The sequence below is a fragment of the Mustela nivalis genome (genome assembly GCF_964662115.1).
Source record: "Mustela nivalis genome assembly, chromosome: 10".
Taxonomy (NCBI): Eukaryota; Metazoa; Chordata; class Mammalia; order Carnivora; family Mustelidae; genus Mustela; species Mustela nivalis.
The window spans coordinates 76,020,481-76,034,103 of record NC_139029.1 but is presented as its reverse complement, the minus strand read 5'-3'; the positions used below and the strand labels follow the sequence as shown (position 1 = coordinate 76,034,103).

Genomic DNA, 13,623 nt, shown 5'->3' with positions numbered 1-13,623 from the left:
ATCATTCCTTCAAATATAAAATTCTGAACTAATATATGTATAAATTATGCTGGGCATACTAAGTAATATAAAGAATAGGGACGCCTGGGTGGCTCAGTGGGTTAAAGCCTCTGCCTTCGGCTCAGGTCATGATCTCAGGGTCCTGGGATTGAGTCCTGCATCGGGCTCTTTGCTCAGCAGGGAGCCTGCTTCCTCCTCTCTCTCTGCCTGCCTCTCTGCCTACTTATGATCTCTGTCTGTCAAATAAATAAATAAATAAAATATTAAAAAAAATTTTATAAAAGAATAGATTCCTTTTCTTAAGGATGTTACAATTAAGTAGGAGGAAAATGGCTGTTCTAAGAGCTTTACAAAGTTAATCCTCATAAGAATGAGTAGTTACTACTACTATCCTCACATTACAGATAAAAGATTTGAGTACTAAAGAATCAGCAATTAGTGCAAAATCATACAGCGGTAATAGTAAAGCCATGAATCAAACCAAGACAGCAGGGTTCTTAACTGTATTTTGCATCATATAATTCAAGAGACTATGTGACAAGTATGATGAAATACACATGAGCTGCTATAAGAAATTAAAGAAGAAAAAATTTCTTGTTGAGCAAATGAAAAGCCTTGGATTCAGTTGGGCCTATAAAGATTTGATACAGTTTGTATTATAAAAGCTAATCTGTGGGTCTGATGTTTTACATAAACCTCTCTTTTTTTTTTTCTTTCCTTTTAGGGTGTTCTCATACTTAAATCTAACTTTACAAAATGCAAACCCTTCCTTCGATCATTTAGCCCCCCTCCATTTTTCATTTTAAGCTTTCTTTAAGGTCTGCACCGGTTTTCAATCCCACATCTCCTATTCAGTCATCGACCTTCTGCCTCCTGGAATCTGTATGCATTACTATACTGATAAGGCTCTTGCTAAGACCACCAATTACCACAGAAATGCTAAATCTAATGGATATTTTTCAGTATCTCTCCCACCACCCTTTTTAAAGTAGAAGAAAAATAATCAGTATGAAAGGAGAGTTTGAAAGAGGAATAGAACAGGAATAAATCGTGAAGCAAGCCTCAGTGAGAAAAGAATCAGTAACAGAGAAAGTACTGTATTAGCAATGAGGCAGAGAAATGAGAGAGCGTAAGAAGATAATAGTGCTGAAGGAGATTCTGCCTAATGCACTCAATCCTTTCAGTTAAGCAGTAGGTCAAATTATCTACTGTGAGTTGGGGATTGGGTTCAAAGTTTAAGAAGAGAAGTTCTGAATGTATCAGATAGCCAATAAGAAACAAACAAAACAACCATGGGAGCATACAAGTGAGACTACATAGAATAAACTGGAATTGGGCCAGAGGAATGAAGAGACAGCAGGCATTGGTACCAGACAGATCTGGGTTTAACTTCCAAATCTGTATATATGAGCCAAGTGTTCCTGAGTGAGTCACGACATCTCTGTGAGCCTCAGTTCCATCACCCATGAAATGGGTAACAATATTTCCCAGGGATCTTCTAAAGACTGAATTAAATGAGACAGCTTATCTAAAGCACTGAAGTGACAAAGGAGACAGCTTATTTAAGCATGTGAGAACTTTATCCAATAAAGCACAGAAAAAAGAACGAGTGAAGCTTGGGAAAGCAGGCATGGTAGAAGGTTAAGGGAAAAAGAATCTGGGATTGTTTGAAAGGACAATACTGTAACTGCTGACCGCAGTGCCCAAGAAAGCTAATTTAATGAGGGTTTGGCCAACCTGGAACAGAGCTAAGGTAGAGACAGGAGGTCAAAATGAGGTCACAAAGCACACTCAAGAGTGATAGCTGTAGATGAGATAGAGGCTGTGGTGAGAAACGGGAAGCTCTTATTTCAAGATCTTGGAGGCAGAATAGCCCATAAGAATAGGTCTAATGGCTGAATGAAGGGGTAATAAAAATGTAACCATTCTAAATCATGAATATAATTCAAGATAGTTTTATGAGAAATATCCAGCTATACAATGACATCTTTTGAGGAAAAACACTAAGAATTAAAAGAAAATCTCTAAAGGCAAAGGGAAAATGAGAATATACTAAGTGCCTACCATAAGGTAGATAGGGTTCTTTGTGGTATAATACACATTACAAAAAATTTGCCATTTAAACCATTTAGTTACAGTTCAGTGGCATTAAGTACATACATACTATTGTACAACTATCACCACCATCCATCCCCAGGGCTTTTTCATCTTCCCATATTTTCTGCTAACTGATTTTTACATTACTTCATTAATCCCCACATAACTTACGACTTTATTTATAAAAATGAGGAATCTGAAGCTTTGAGAGTTTAACTAATTAACTAGTAAATCTAGGATTCGAATTTGGGTTTTTCAAAGTCCAAGCTCTTTCTACAACATGCTACCCCTAATTGAACTCAGAAAAAAGACTCAAAGTTGTGAGGGTACACCTTTGCCTAACCTCTCTCATAGGAACTCAATATACTTCACAAGCTACTATTTTCCTCTCCTTTGTTTCACTTTTTATGACTTCAGGTAAAGGGAACTATATGGAACATAGTTTCTAGATACTCGATGAGTAGCCTTAATCATCTCCCTGATTCCCAGTCTATAAAATGGAGAATGATACATGACACTAAAGTAAATTAGACTTGAGTTTAAAGAGGTATTAAAAGAAAGGTTCAGTGTAAAACTTCAATTTGTTTTGCTACAGAGCTTTAGAAAGAATGAGGCGCCACGTTGCTTTCCTTTTTATCCCTAGATGAATGAAATTCAAAAGCTTTTTCTTAAAAAAGTGTCATCTCTCTTTTTACTCTGTGTACCTTTCATTCCCTTCCAAAGTTTATCCAGAAATAATTCTCAATCTAACTCACATAAGCTGAACTTAAGAAACAAAAATAATCTTGTTAAAGAGTACGTTCAAACTGGTTCTTCATAAATACTTTGTATTATTTTCACTGAAGTATAAATTAGGTGATTAACTGTAACTAGCAAAAAGAAATCTAAAATTAGAAATTACTTGTGCCAAAAAACCTGTGAATGTATGCATATAGATGTATATGTTCATGCCAGTCAGAATATGTTTATTAAACATGAACCAACAGAAGTAGCAGGCTACAATTGCCCTCTGTGGTGGAAATTTTCCAAATATAATCTGAGACATGTTAAAACCTCTTTCAGAAAGTTTTTATTCTGTATACCAAGCAACAGAAGTGGCTGTTCAGGAAGAGGTTATAGAAGTTGTTCTGCAGAGGTTTTTGGCTTCCGCACCTCTGAGATTATACTGTTTATTGCCAAGAAGCATGTGTGAAAATCCCCTACTCTGGGCCACATGATGGCGCTTTTAGCTCTGTCAGCATTAACGATTCACCCTAATTTTATCTTTTAAACCATAATTTGATTCTCAATGTTTGTCCTTTCTTCTTAGTTTTAACTTCTGATTTTTTAGGTTACAAAGAAACTTCTAAAACCTGTCAGAGCCTACAGTCAAACAAAACAGGATTTCTAAGTGTAACTATATGACTAAATGAGCATGCTGTCTCAGAGGAACACAAGTGTATGTGGTCTGTTTCTGGCCACCAAGTGGGTGAAAAATTTCTAACTCACAACATGAGAAGTATCATACTGCATCATGACCCAGCCCATCTAGGTCAATGTTCTGTCTCTGACACGGCATCAGGAGACATTTTGTGAGAAGCACTGCTGTTCTCCATGACATTAAAGCTATACTCCAGATATTTTTTTCATACCTTAATAATAAAAATGAGAAAGTAGAAAATCTCTAAGGCCCCTTCTGACTCCAAAGCCTCAACAGAAATATGAAGCTAAAATTCATGAATTTGTCTAAATCTTTCTTAAATCTTCCTATATATATCTACCAATGAGGTAGTGAGCTTTCTATAATATAAAATAATATCTTAGAGATGTTAAGAGACACTAAAGATTTCAGTATTTGGTATCTGCTAAGGAAATTTATATTAGCTTTCACAGCAATATAAGCAATATATAAGCAATATAAGCAATATAACTATACTGAGTTAAATTCAAAATTCTATTTCCACATAGTGTGCAAGATCGCAGTGTCCCTGAAGATATCAACTTCAAAATTTGTTCTGGACACTCTATAAAATACTCCTGTTTTTCTTCATAATTGAAAAATTATGATCCAATACTTTAACAACCTTCATCTTTACAGACTGAGGAGTTCAAATTATTTAAGTCAGTAAGTTTTATTCTAAATTCTTAAATGAAACAGATTTCCCTAAAGATAGTATAACTTTCCCTAGTCTTATGCTGATAGTTCTAATTTTCATCAGTTTTATAAGTAAGATATTTCCTATCTGGCAAACTTTCACCAGCAGCAGTGACTGACTCAGAACTGGAAAAGGTTAGAATTAAAGGGAACTAAGAGATTAAATGCTACTTTCTACTTTGCAAATGAGGAAACTGAGGCTTAGTGTTGATCACAGACTTTCTAACAGTAACACAACTAAAAACCTAAACTAGATATAACAAAATAGTACTCTTAAAACTGTGGATCAGGGGGTGCTTGGGTGGCTCAGTGGGTTAAAGCCTCATAGTCCTGGGAAAGAGGCCCGCATCGGGCTCTCTGCTCAAGTGGGGAGCCTGCTTCCCTTCCTCTCTCTCTGCCTGCCTCACTGCCTGCTTGTGATCTCTGTCTGTCAAATAAATAAATAAAATCTTTAAACAAACAAACAAACAAAAAAAACCCCACTGTGGATCAAAATCAACCAATTAAGTGGGTTACCACCAGCATTTTAAAAAAGCAACAGAGTAGGGGCGCCTGGGTGGCTCAGTGGATTAAAGCCTCTGCCTTCGGCTCAGGTCATGATTCCAGGGTTCTGGGATTGAGCCCCACATCCAGCTCTCTGCTCAGCGGGGAGCCTGCTTCCAGTTCTCTCTGCCTGCCTCTCTGCCTACTTGTAATCTCTGTCTGTCAAATAAATAAATAAAATCTTTAAAAAATAAAAAAATAAAAAATAAATAAAAAAGCAACAGAGTAGAAAATATCAAAGGCTTTTTGTGTTGTAAGGATAAATGTCATTTCATAAAACTTTGTTTCAGTTATATGTATGCATTGGATCATATTGTAAAATATACTCATGGTAAAAAATTTTGGAAGTCATTGCAATATTCAATTCTTTGGATTTAAAAATTTGCTCTTAATTTTTAAAAATCTAAAATTTATTATTATTTAATAATTATTATTAATAAAATAATAAATATAATTACATTGTGATTTAATTATGATGGTGATGTAATTTATGATGACAGTTTCAGCTAATAAAAATAAAAATAAATGCTGCCATTTAAAGGGAACATTTTTTTTCCCTTTAAAGAAGAAAGGATCTGAATATTATACCCCATACAGTTTATGAACAGACTTTCTTAAAAAATCACGTTTTCATAGAGCTTAGATGTGCAACAGCTAGAAAGGCTTTTGAAAAGAACACTGAATTCTAGAATTCTTATCATTAGAACACTTAAAAATATCAAACATTCTCTGAAGACACAGTGACCTCTAGTGGATTCATGAAATAAACTGACATACTGCTTGCCCATAAGAATTTATAAATTATGCATGCAGATATAAAAGCTACTAATATGGCTATGTACTGACAAGTATCATACATAAATAAGGGCTACAGTTACACTATGTACATTGTGACAACTGTCTATTTATAGATTACTCACAGGTTACTTCCAGTCAGTGTATTCTTAGCATTGTTCAGACCCTATCATTAGTTTAAGAAATAAATACGTTTAATCTTTCTGAGCTCGTTTGATAAAGATGTTGGGTTAAACTGTCTCTAAGGGCCTTTCAGCTCTTTTTTTTTTTTTTAAGATTTTTATTTATTTAACAGAGAGAGATCACAAGTAGGCAGAGAGGCAGGCAGAGAGAAAGGGGGGAAGCAGGCTCCCTGCTGAGCAGAGAGGCTGGGTCCCAGGACCCTGCCCCAGGACCATGACCTCAGCTGAAGGCAGAGCCTTAACCCACTGAACCACCCAGGCGCCCCCTTTTCAGCTCTTTAATTATGATTTTTTCTTCCCCAATTCATCTTGTACATCAATGTCAGATCAAATTTGTTCAAAAGCATTTGAAGGTTCCCCAGTACTTGTCCCCATTAGAATAAACACAATTTTTTTCACTTGTGTACTTGTTACGCCATCCCATTAACATTTCCATTTAAATTCACAGATATGAGGTGCCTCCTTAGTGTAGTAGGCAGTGCGTCAGTCTCATAGATTCACAAATTGGGTTTCATAAGTGTGTGTGTGCTCGTACAGGTGTGGGTAGATTGTCATATACTAAGCACGTACTACACACACTGAATATAAACTAAGTTGATTTGTTTAGATTAAGGAAACCAAGGCCATTTTCATCTTTCATTTTTAGTGAGGTAGGGAAGGGGATATAAAGTAGAATTTCAAGAACCACAAATATAAAGTGACAGAGTTTCATATTCTGCGAAAAGGTGGGCATTTTGAACACAGAATAAGATTTTAGGAAAAAAGAGGGAAGAACTGTTTTAAATTAGCTGAAGGAAGTACCAATAATTATATCTGAAGAATATAAAGATGACAGAAAGGCTGGTTTGGTAAATGATTTTAAAGCAGATATGAGGATGGGCTAAATTTAACAAGTAGAAAAGATATCACTGGAAACAACATTAAGGATAACTTAAGGACACGTTGGTTTTAATAGCTGAGGAACAGAATACGTAACTGTCATAAGACTAAGGAGGCGATGAGCAGCTCTGCTGAAAGAAATGTTAAGAAAGAAAAAAAAGTAGGCGCCTGGGTGGCTCAGTTGGTTCATCGACTGCTTTTGGCTCAGGTCATGATCCTGGAGTCCTGGGATCAAGTCCTGCATTGGGCTCCCTGCTTGGCAGGGAGTCTGCTTCTCCCTCTGACCCTCCCCTTCTCATGCTCTCTCTCTCAAATAAATAAATAAAATCTTAAAAAGAAAAAAAAGTGATAGTAAATAAGGTGCTCTTAGGTTCCCAGTCACCTTGGATGATGCCATAATCCTTTATCCTCCAAATAAAAAAGTCAGGCTGGTGGAGAAATAGTGAACAATTTAGTCTTCATTGTGTGTAATTCACTTAACAAAGGCTATATGGTGGTATATTTTACAAAATCTCTTTTTTTTTCAGAGAGAGAGAGTGAACAAGGCGGGGGCGGGGGGTGCTGAGGGAGGGGGAAAGGGAGAGGACCTTAAGTAGACTCCATGCTGAGTGCAGAGCCCAACACAGCTCGGCTCAGTGCTCAATCTCACAACCCTAAGATAAGAACTAAGTCGAAATCAAGAGTCAGATGCTTAACCAACTAAGCCACCCAGGCATCCCTTGATGTATTCTAAACCACACAGCAGGATCTGCAGGCAAAGGTGTCAGCCAACAAAGATACTGTCCCTTAGCACAAATGATTCTAGTTCAAACTACAGTGGTTTCATATTACCTTGTGCATCAGATAAGACTTTAATAAGCTTTTTTTAAGGCAAAGATCTTTAATTAACTTGGGTCTCATTACATTTATGTCATTAAGCTTATATAGCATTGATATTCTTTTACCACATGCCTTGTGTTGCAATATTCTCTATGAAACATATATTATTTGGGACATTATTTCTTTTAAGCCTTTTGAAATTGGATAATACGGTTCAATTATGCAACAGTTTTTGTTACCTTTTCTCTATTATGGCATTTGCCCCCCCAAAATAAATTTTCTCTCAAATTCAGCAACTAAAATATTGTAAATGTTTAAGCATTTCCCAAGAGGCAAAACTCTAGTTATGTTCATATACGTTTTTGCTTAAAATTATATTGAATTTTTTTTTAAGATTTTATTTATTTATTTGACAGACAGAGATCACAAGTAAGCAGAGAAGCAGAGAGAGAGAGGAGGAAGCAGGCTCCCTGCTGAGCAGAGAGCCCGATGTGGGGCTCGATCCCAGGACCCTGGGATCATGACCTGAGCCGAAGGCAGAGGCTTTAACCCACTGAGCCACCCAGGGGCCCCTATATTGGATTTCTTTAAATTTATAAAATATTGTACTTACTTTTAATAAAGACTGAGTAAATTAGTAACTTTAGTACACAGGTTTTTTTGTTTTGGTTTTTTTTTTAGTACATACAGTTTTCTAACAACAAAGTCAGTTCAGTTGGATCCTGAGATCTAGTTTTATCTACTGGAAAACTTTAACATTCTTGCTCTAGGATTATTATATTAATAGGATTAATAGAAATAACTGGCATAGCAGAAAGCAAAGTTCAGGTTTTGGGATTAAAGCTAAAACAGCTAAGAAACAATATCTATATTAATTTTCTGATTTTAAATCAGATTTTAAATCAGCTATTAAATCCTTAATAGCTATGCTTAAAATATAACCATTTCCCCACAATTAAAATGTGTGCAATGGTAACATTCTATAGAAAACTAGGACTGCTCTCTACATATTTCAAAAAGTAATATATCAACAAACGTATATATAATGATTTAAATTACCTTTCCTCTTCTCGAACCCATACTGGAGTTTTTGGAATTTGTGCTTCAAAAAACTTAGATGCTTTATAACAAAAATTGCTGCAAAAACACTGAAAGGAACATTTTTAAATTAGCAAATTATTTTTTCTAATAGTACAACACAAGTTATGTACAGAAATCATAAATACATAGTTCAAAGAAAATAATGAAAATTGATGAATCCACCAGCCAAGGTAAGAAATAATGTATAGTATTTTGAAGCTCTGCATGTATCTATCCCAGATAGTGTCACTTTCCATATTCCCTAGAAGTAACCGCTATCATGAATTCTGTGTTCCTCATTCCCTTGCTTCCCTTTAGTTTTGCTATCTGTATACATATATCTACAAAAGATACCATTCAGTTTTGCCTAATTCTAAACTTTGTCTAAATATAACTATACTGCTATGTTTTCTGGGTTTTTTGTTCCACGTTATATTTTTCAGATTCATGTAGATGTAGCTTATATATTTGTATTTGGTATTACAATCCATTGTTTAAGTATATCACCTTTATTGTTTAAGAATGTTGAGTTGTTTCTAACTTTTCAGCTATCACTACGTTGAGCTTATAAACTTTTTTCAAGAATTTTTAAAATTAAAAAAACTGGTAAAATACACAAAATTTACCATCTTAACCATTTTTAAGTGTTATAGTTCAGTGGCACTAAATACCTTCTCACTATAGTACAACTATCACTATCATCCATCTCTAGAACACGTTTCATCTTGCAAAATGAAACTCTGTACCATTAAACAACATCTCCCCATTTCTGCTTCTTCAAACTATCACCATTCTACTTCTGTAACTATAAATTCGACACTCTATCTCATATAAGTCGAATCATTTAATATTTGTCCTTTTGTGCAGGCTTATTTCACTTAGCATAATGTCTCAAAGTACATTCATTTTGTAGCCGTGTCAGAATTTCCGTCCTTTAAAAGAATGAATAGGGACGCCTGGGTGGCTCAGTCGGTTAAGCCGCTGCCTTTGGCTCAGGTCATGATCCCAGGGTCCTGGGATCGAGTCCCGCATCAGGCTCCTTGTCCAGCAGGGAGCCTGCTTTCTCTCTCTGCCTCTGCTGCGACTCTGCCTGCTTGTGCTCTCTCTCTGACAATAAGTAAATAAAAAATCTTAAAAAAAATTAAAGGATGAATAATATTCCATTCTAATTATGTGGCATATTTTGTTAATCCAACCAGGAACGTTGATATACATACACAGTTGTACAAACAGGCAAGAAATTCCTTAAAATATATACCAAAGAATAGAAAGGCTTGGCCATAAAAAATGTGGGAACTTCACATTACTAGGTAATACCAATTTCTCAAATAAAATGCAATTTTATTTAACCAGTAGTATAAAGAGTGTCTGATATTGTCAGATTTTTACAATATATTTTGCTAATTTGGGGGCTGTGAGAATGTATATCAATGTGTTTTTATTTATTTCCCAGATTACTGATAAGGCTGAACATCTTTTCATATATTCATTATCAAGCTCCTTCTATAAATTTTCTAAGGGTACCTGGGTTGCTCAGTCAATTAAGCATCTGACACTCGATTTGGGCTCAGGTCATGGTCTCAGGTCTCCTGAGATGGAGCCCCATGTCACAACTTCATGCTCAGAATAAGATTCTTTCTCCCTCTTCTATTGCCTGCCCGCCCCCCCACCCTGACTTGTTCACTCTCTTTCAAAAAAAAAATTCTCCAACGTTTTCTGTCTTTCTCTGGTTATGAATCGGTCGGTGGTCAGTTATATGTGGGAATTTTATCTCCTCCTGATTTATAGCTTATTTTTTCACCCTTTGTTGGAAACTTCTGATAAGCAAATGTTTTTAAGACTTTATTTATTTGACAAAGAGAGACGCAGTGAGAGAGAGATCACAAACAGGGGGAGTGGGAGAGGGAGGACAGGCTTCCCGTTGAGCAGGGAGCCTGATACGGGCGGGCCTCAATCCCAGGACCTCGGGATCATGACCTGAGCCAATGGCAGATGCTTAACAATTGAGACACCCAGGCACCCCACAGGTGTTTTTAATTTTAATGTAGAAAAACTTACCAATTTTTCCTCTATGGTCTGTAATTATCTACCTTATTTAAGAAATTCTCTCTCCAGGGCGCCTGGGTGGCTCAGTGGGTTAAGCCGCTGCCTTCGGCTCAGGTCATGATCTTAGGGTCCTGGGATCGAGTCCCAAGTCGGGCTCTCTGCTCAGCAGGGAGCCTGTTTCCTCCTCTCTCTCTCTCTGCCTGCCTCTCTGCCTACTTGTGATCTCTGTCAAATAAATAAATAAAATCTAAAAAAAAAAAAAATTCTCTCTCCAAGTTTACAAAAATACCTTCCTATATATATTCTCTTTGAAAAGCATATCTTTTCAATTTAAATCTTACTGAAACAGGGATTAATTTTCAGTTTTTCCATTTGGATAACTATTTGTGCCAGTACTATTTACTGAAAAATCCATAGTTTCTCCACTGATCTACAATATTTCTGTTGTCACACATAGTGTCCACCCATGTGGTGAGTATGCATCTGGCTCTCTATTCTGTTCCATGATATACTTGCCTGAATTTGTGCTGTTGTGCACTTCTAGTTTTTATTTTATTTAAATTTTATTTTATTTTTAGAGAATGACAGTAAGAGAACATGAACAGGAAGGGAGGGTGCAGAGAGGGAGAGAAGAAAGGGAGAGAATCCCAAGCCAACTCCACGCTTAGTGTGGGAGCCAGATGCAGGACTTAATCCTACTACCTTAGGATCATGACTTGAGCTGAAATTGAGAGTTGGATGCTTAACTGACTGAGCCACCCAGGTCCCTTTTTAATTTTTAAATGTTCAAGTATTAACTAAAGTACAAGCAATTTTTACTAACACATTGAATGAAATATTTTCAAATAAACTTTTAACGTGGCTACTTTCTAAAAGGCAAACTTTTCAAACAATTCTTTTTAGAATTCCATTTAGTATATTAAAAAATAACTGCCACATTGAGAATAGCCTTTAAACTTACCTTTCTTTCAGTAATATCATATACTTTATTGGTTTTGGTAGAAATTTTATACTTCTGTTTTGGTACCTAAAGAAAAAAAAAAGAAAGTATAGCTTAAGAAGAATTCAAGTAATAAATATAAACTTTATGTTACTAGATTACTAGATTAAATCATCTACATATCATATCTTTGGCTAACTCATGTCATTAGTTCATGGCCTCAGTTTCATTTCTTGTCTTATCTACAAAATATTTGTTAAATATAAAAAATTTAAGCTTCTATTTAAAAAAATTCATTACTTACAACTCCTAGTTTCTTCTGACATAACGGATAACCGCAGAGTTTAATAATAGAACGTTCATCCACGACATCGCTGTAGTGAGCTGGTGTGATGAACCTCCCCTATAACGAAATGAGAGGGGCAATGCCCCACTAGATTATTGGACAAGTTCATTTATCAGCTCTCTAAGCCTCACTGATTTCGTCTGAAAACACAGGGATAATAGATCTATCTCACAAGTATGATGTTAGAATCAGAGAAGAAAAGAAAAGAAATACACTTAGAAAAGCATTTAACACATAGTAAGCACTCAAAAATGTTAGCTATTTAAAAAAACAACAACAACCTGAAAAGACTTCTATCAATAGACTATACATCTTTGTAGATATACAGCTCATGAAATAATTCTGAGGCAGGAGAAAGAAGTGGCGTGCTATAGTGATTGCTATTCCAAAGAAAACCACTGAAAAGTTTATTTAAAAAATGTATTATTTAAAAATTAAACCATGTAGAATAAAATAAAATTTATGTGTTTTTAAAGAACTATCTTAAAAAACAAAGTATATCAAAGGTGTCATTGTGACTCCTGACAAGTTTTTGTACAAAATCTTCCAGCTTCTGGAAAACTGTACAGGAAACTGATGAGGTGGTTATATGCAGACACCAAACATTTCCCCTTGATATATCTTCATGTTTAAATCTCAATTCATAATTATTTCATAACTGTGAAATCATTTTTGAACAAGTTTTTGTTTTCCCAGAGGCTAAAATACTTTTTACTAAGAATAATACAAGATATTTCTTTCAAATGAAGCATTTCTGGTTTGTCTTTGTCTTTAGTGTCATCATGCATGCAGATTCTGATGTAGTTACCTATATTGATTTAAATATTATCCTATTCGTGGGGGAATGGGTGAGCCTGGTGATGGGTTTTAAGGAGGGCACAGATTGCATGGAGCACTGGGTGTTAATATGCAAACAATAAATCATGGAATACTAGAGGAGTCAAGATGGCGGAGAAGTAGCAGGCCGAGACTACTTCAGCTAGCCGGAGATCAGCTAGATAGCTTATCTAAAGATTGCAAACACCTGCAAATCCATCAGCAGATCAAAGAGAAGAAGAACAGCAATTCTGGAAACAGAAAAACAACCACTTTCTGAAAGGTAGGACCGGCGGAGAAGTGAATCCAAAGCGACGGGAAGATAGACCCTGGGGGGAGGGGCCGGCTCCCGGCAAGCGGTGGAGCAACCGCACACAAAATCAGGACTTTTAAAAGTCTGTTCCGCTGAGGGACATCGCTCCAGAGGCTACCCGGGGCAAAGCCCACACGGGGTCAGCGTGGCCTCAGGTCCCGCAGGGTCACAGAAGGATCGGGGGTGTCTGAGTGTCGCAGAGCTTGCGGGTATTGGAACAGGAAAGCCGGCTACAGAGACAGAGCCGACAGTAAGCTCGCAGCTCGGGGTGACCTTGAACCGGTCGCAGGCTCGGTGAGCTTGGAGCGCGGCCGGAGGTCAGGCAGACGGGAGTAACTGAGCGCGGTTCTCTGGGCGCGCACTGAGGAGTGCGGCCCTGGGCTCTCGGCTCCTCCGGGCCGGAGACCAGGAGGCCGCCATTTGTATTTCCGTCCTCCGGAACTCTAAGGAAAGCGCTCAGGGAACAAAAGCTCCTGAAAGCAAACCCAAGCGGATTACTCACCCCGGCCCCGGGTAAAAGCGGTGCAATTCCGCCTGGGGCAAAGACACTTGAGAATCACTACAACAGGCCCCTCCCCCAGAAGATCAACAAGAAATCCAGCCGAGACCAAGTTCACCTACCAAAGAGTGCGG

At 36.9% G+C, this 13,623-nt stretch overlaps 1 protein-coding gene across 7 annotated transcripts in view; it reads right to left on the bottom strand.

The window, feature by feature from the left end:
• RPAP2 (RNA polymerase II associated protein 2) overlaps positions 1–13,623 on the bottom strand; it is a 108,808-nt gene that overhangs the window by 82,226 nt on the left and 12,959 nt on the right. For all 7 annotated transcript variants that reach the window (XR_014300051.1, XR_014300052.1, XM_082688682.1 and 4 more), the window contains exons 4-6: positions 11,820–11,918; positions 11,537–11,602; positions 8,509–8,597 (exon numbers count right to left, since the gene is read on the bottom strand). Coding sequence is in view for 5 of the 7 variants with exons in the window: in XM_082688682.1 (XP_082544808.1) it covers positions 8,509–8,597; positions 11,537–11,602; positions 11,820–11,918 (254 nt within the window). In the remaining 2 variants the exon portion in view is untranslated. The remainder of the gene's footprint in view (positions 1–8,508; positions 8,598–11,536; positions 11,603–11,819; positions 11,919–13,623) is intronic.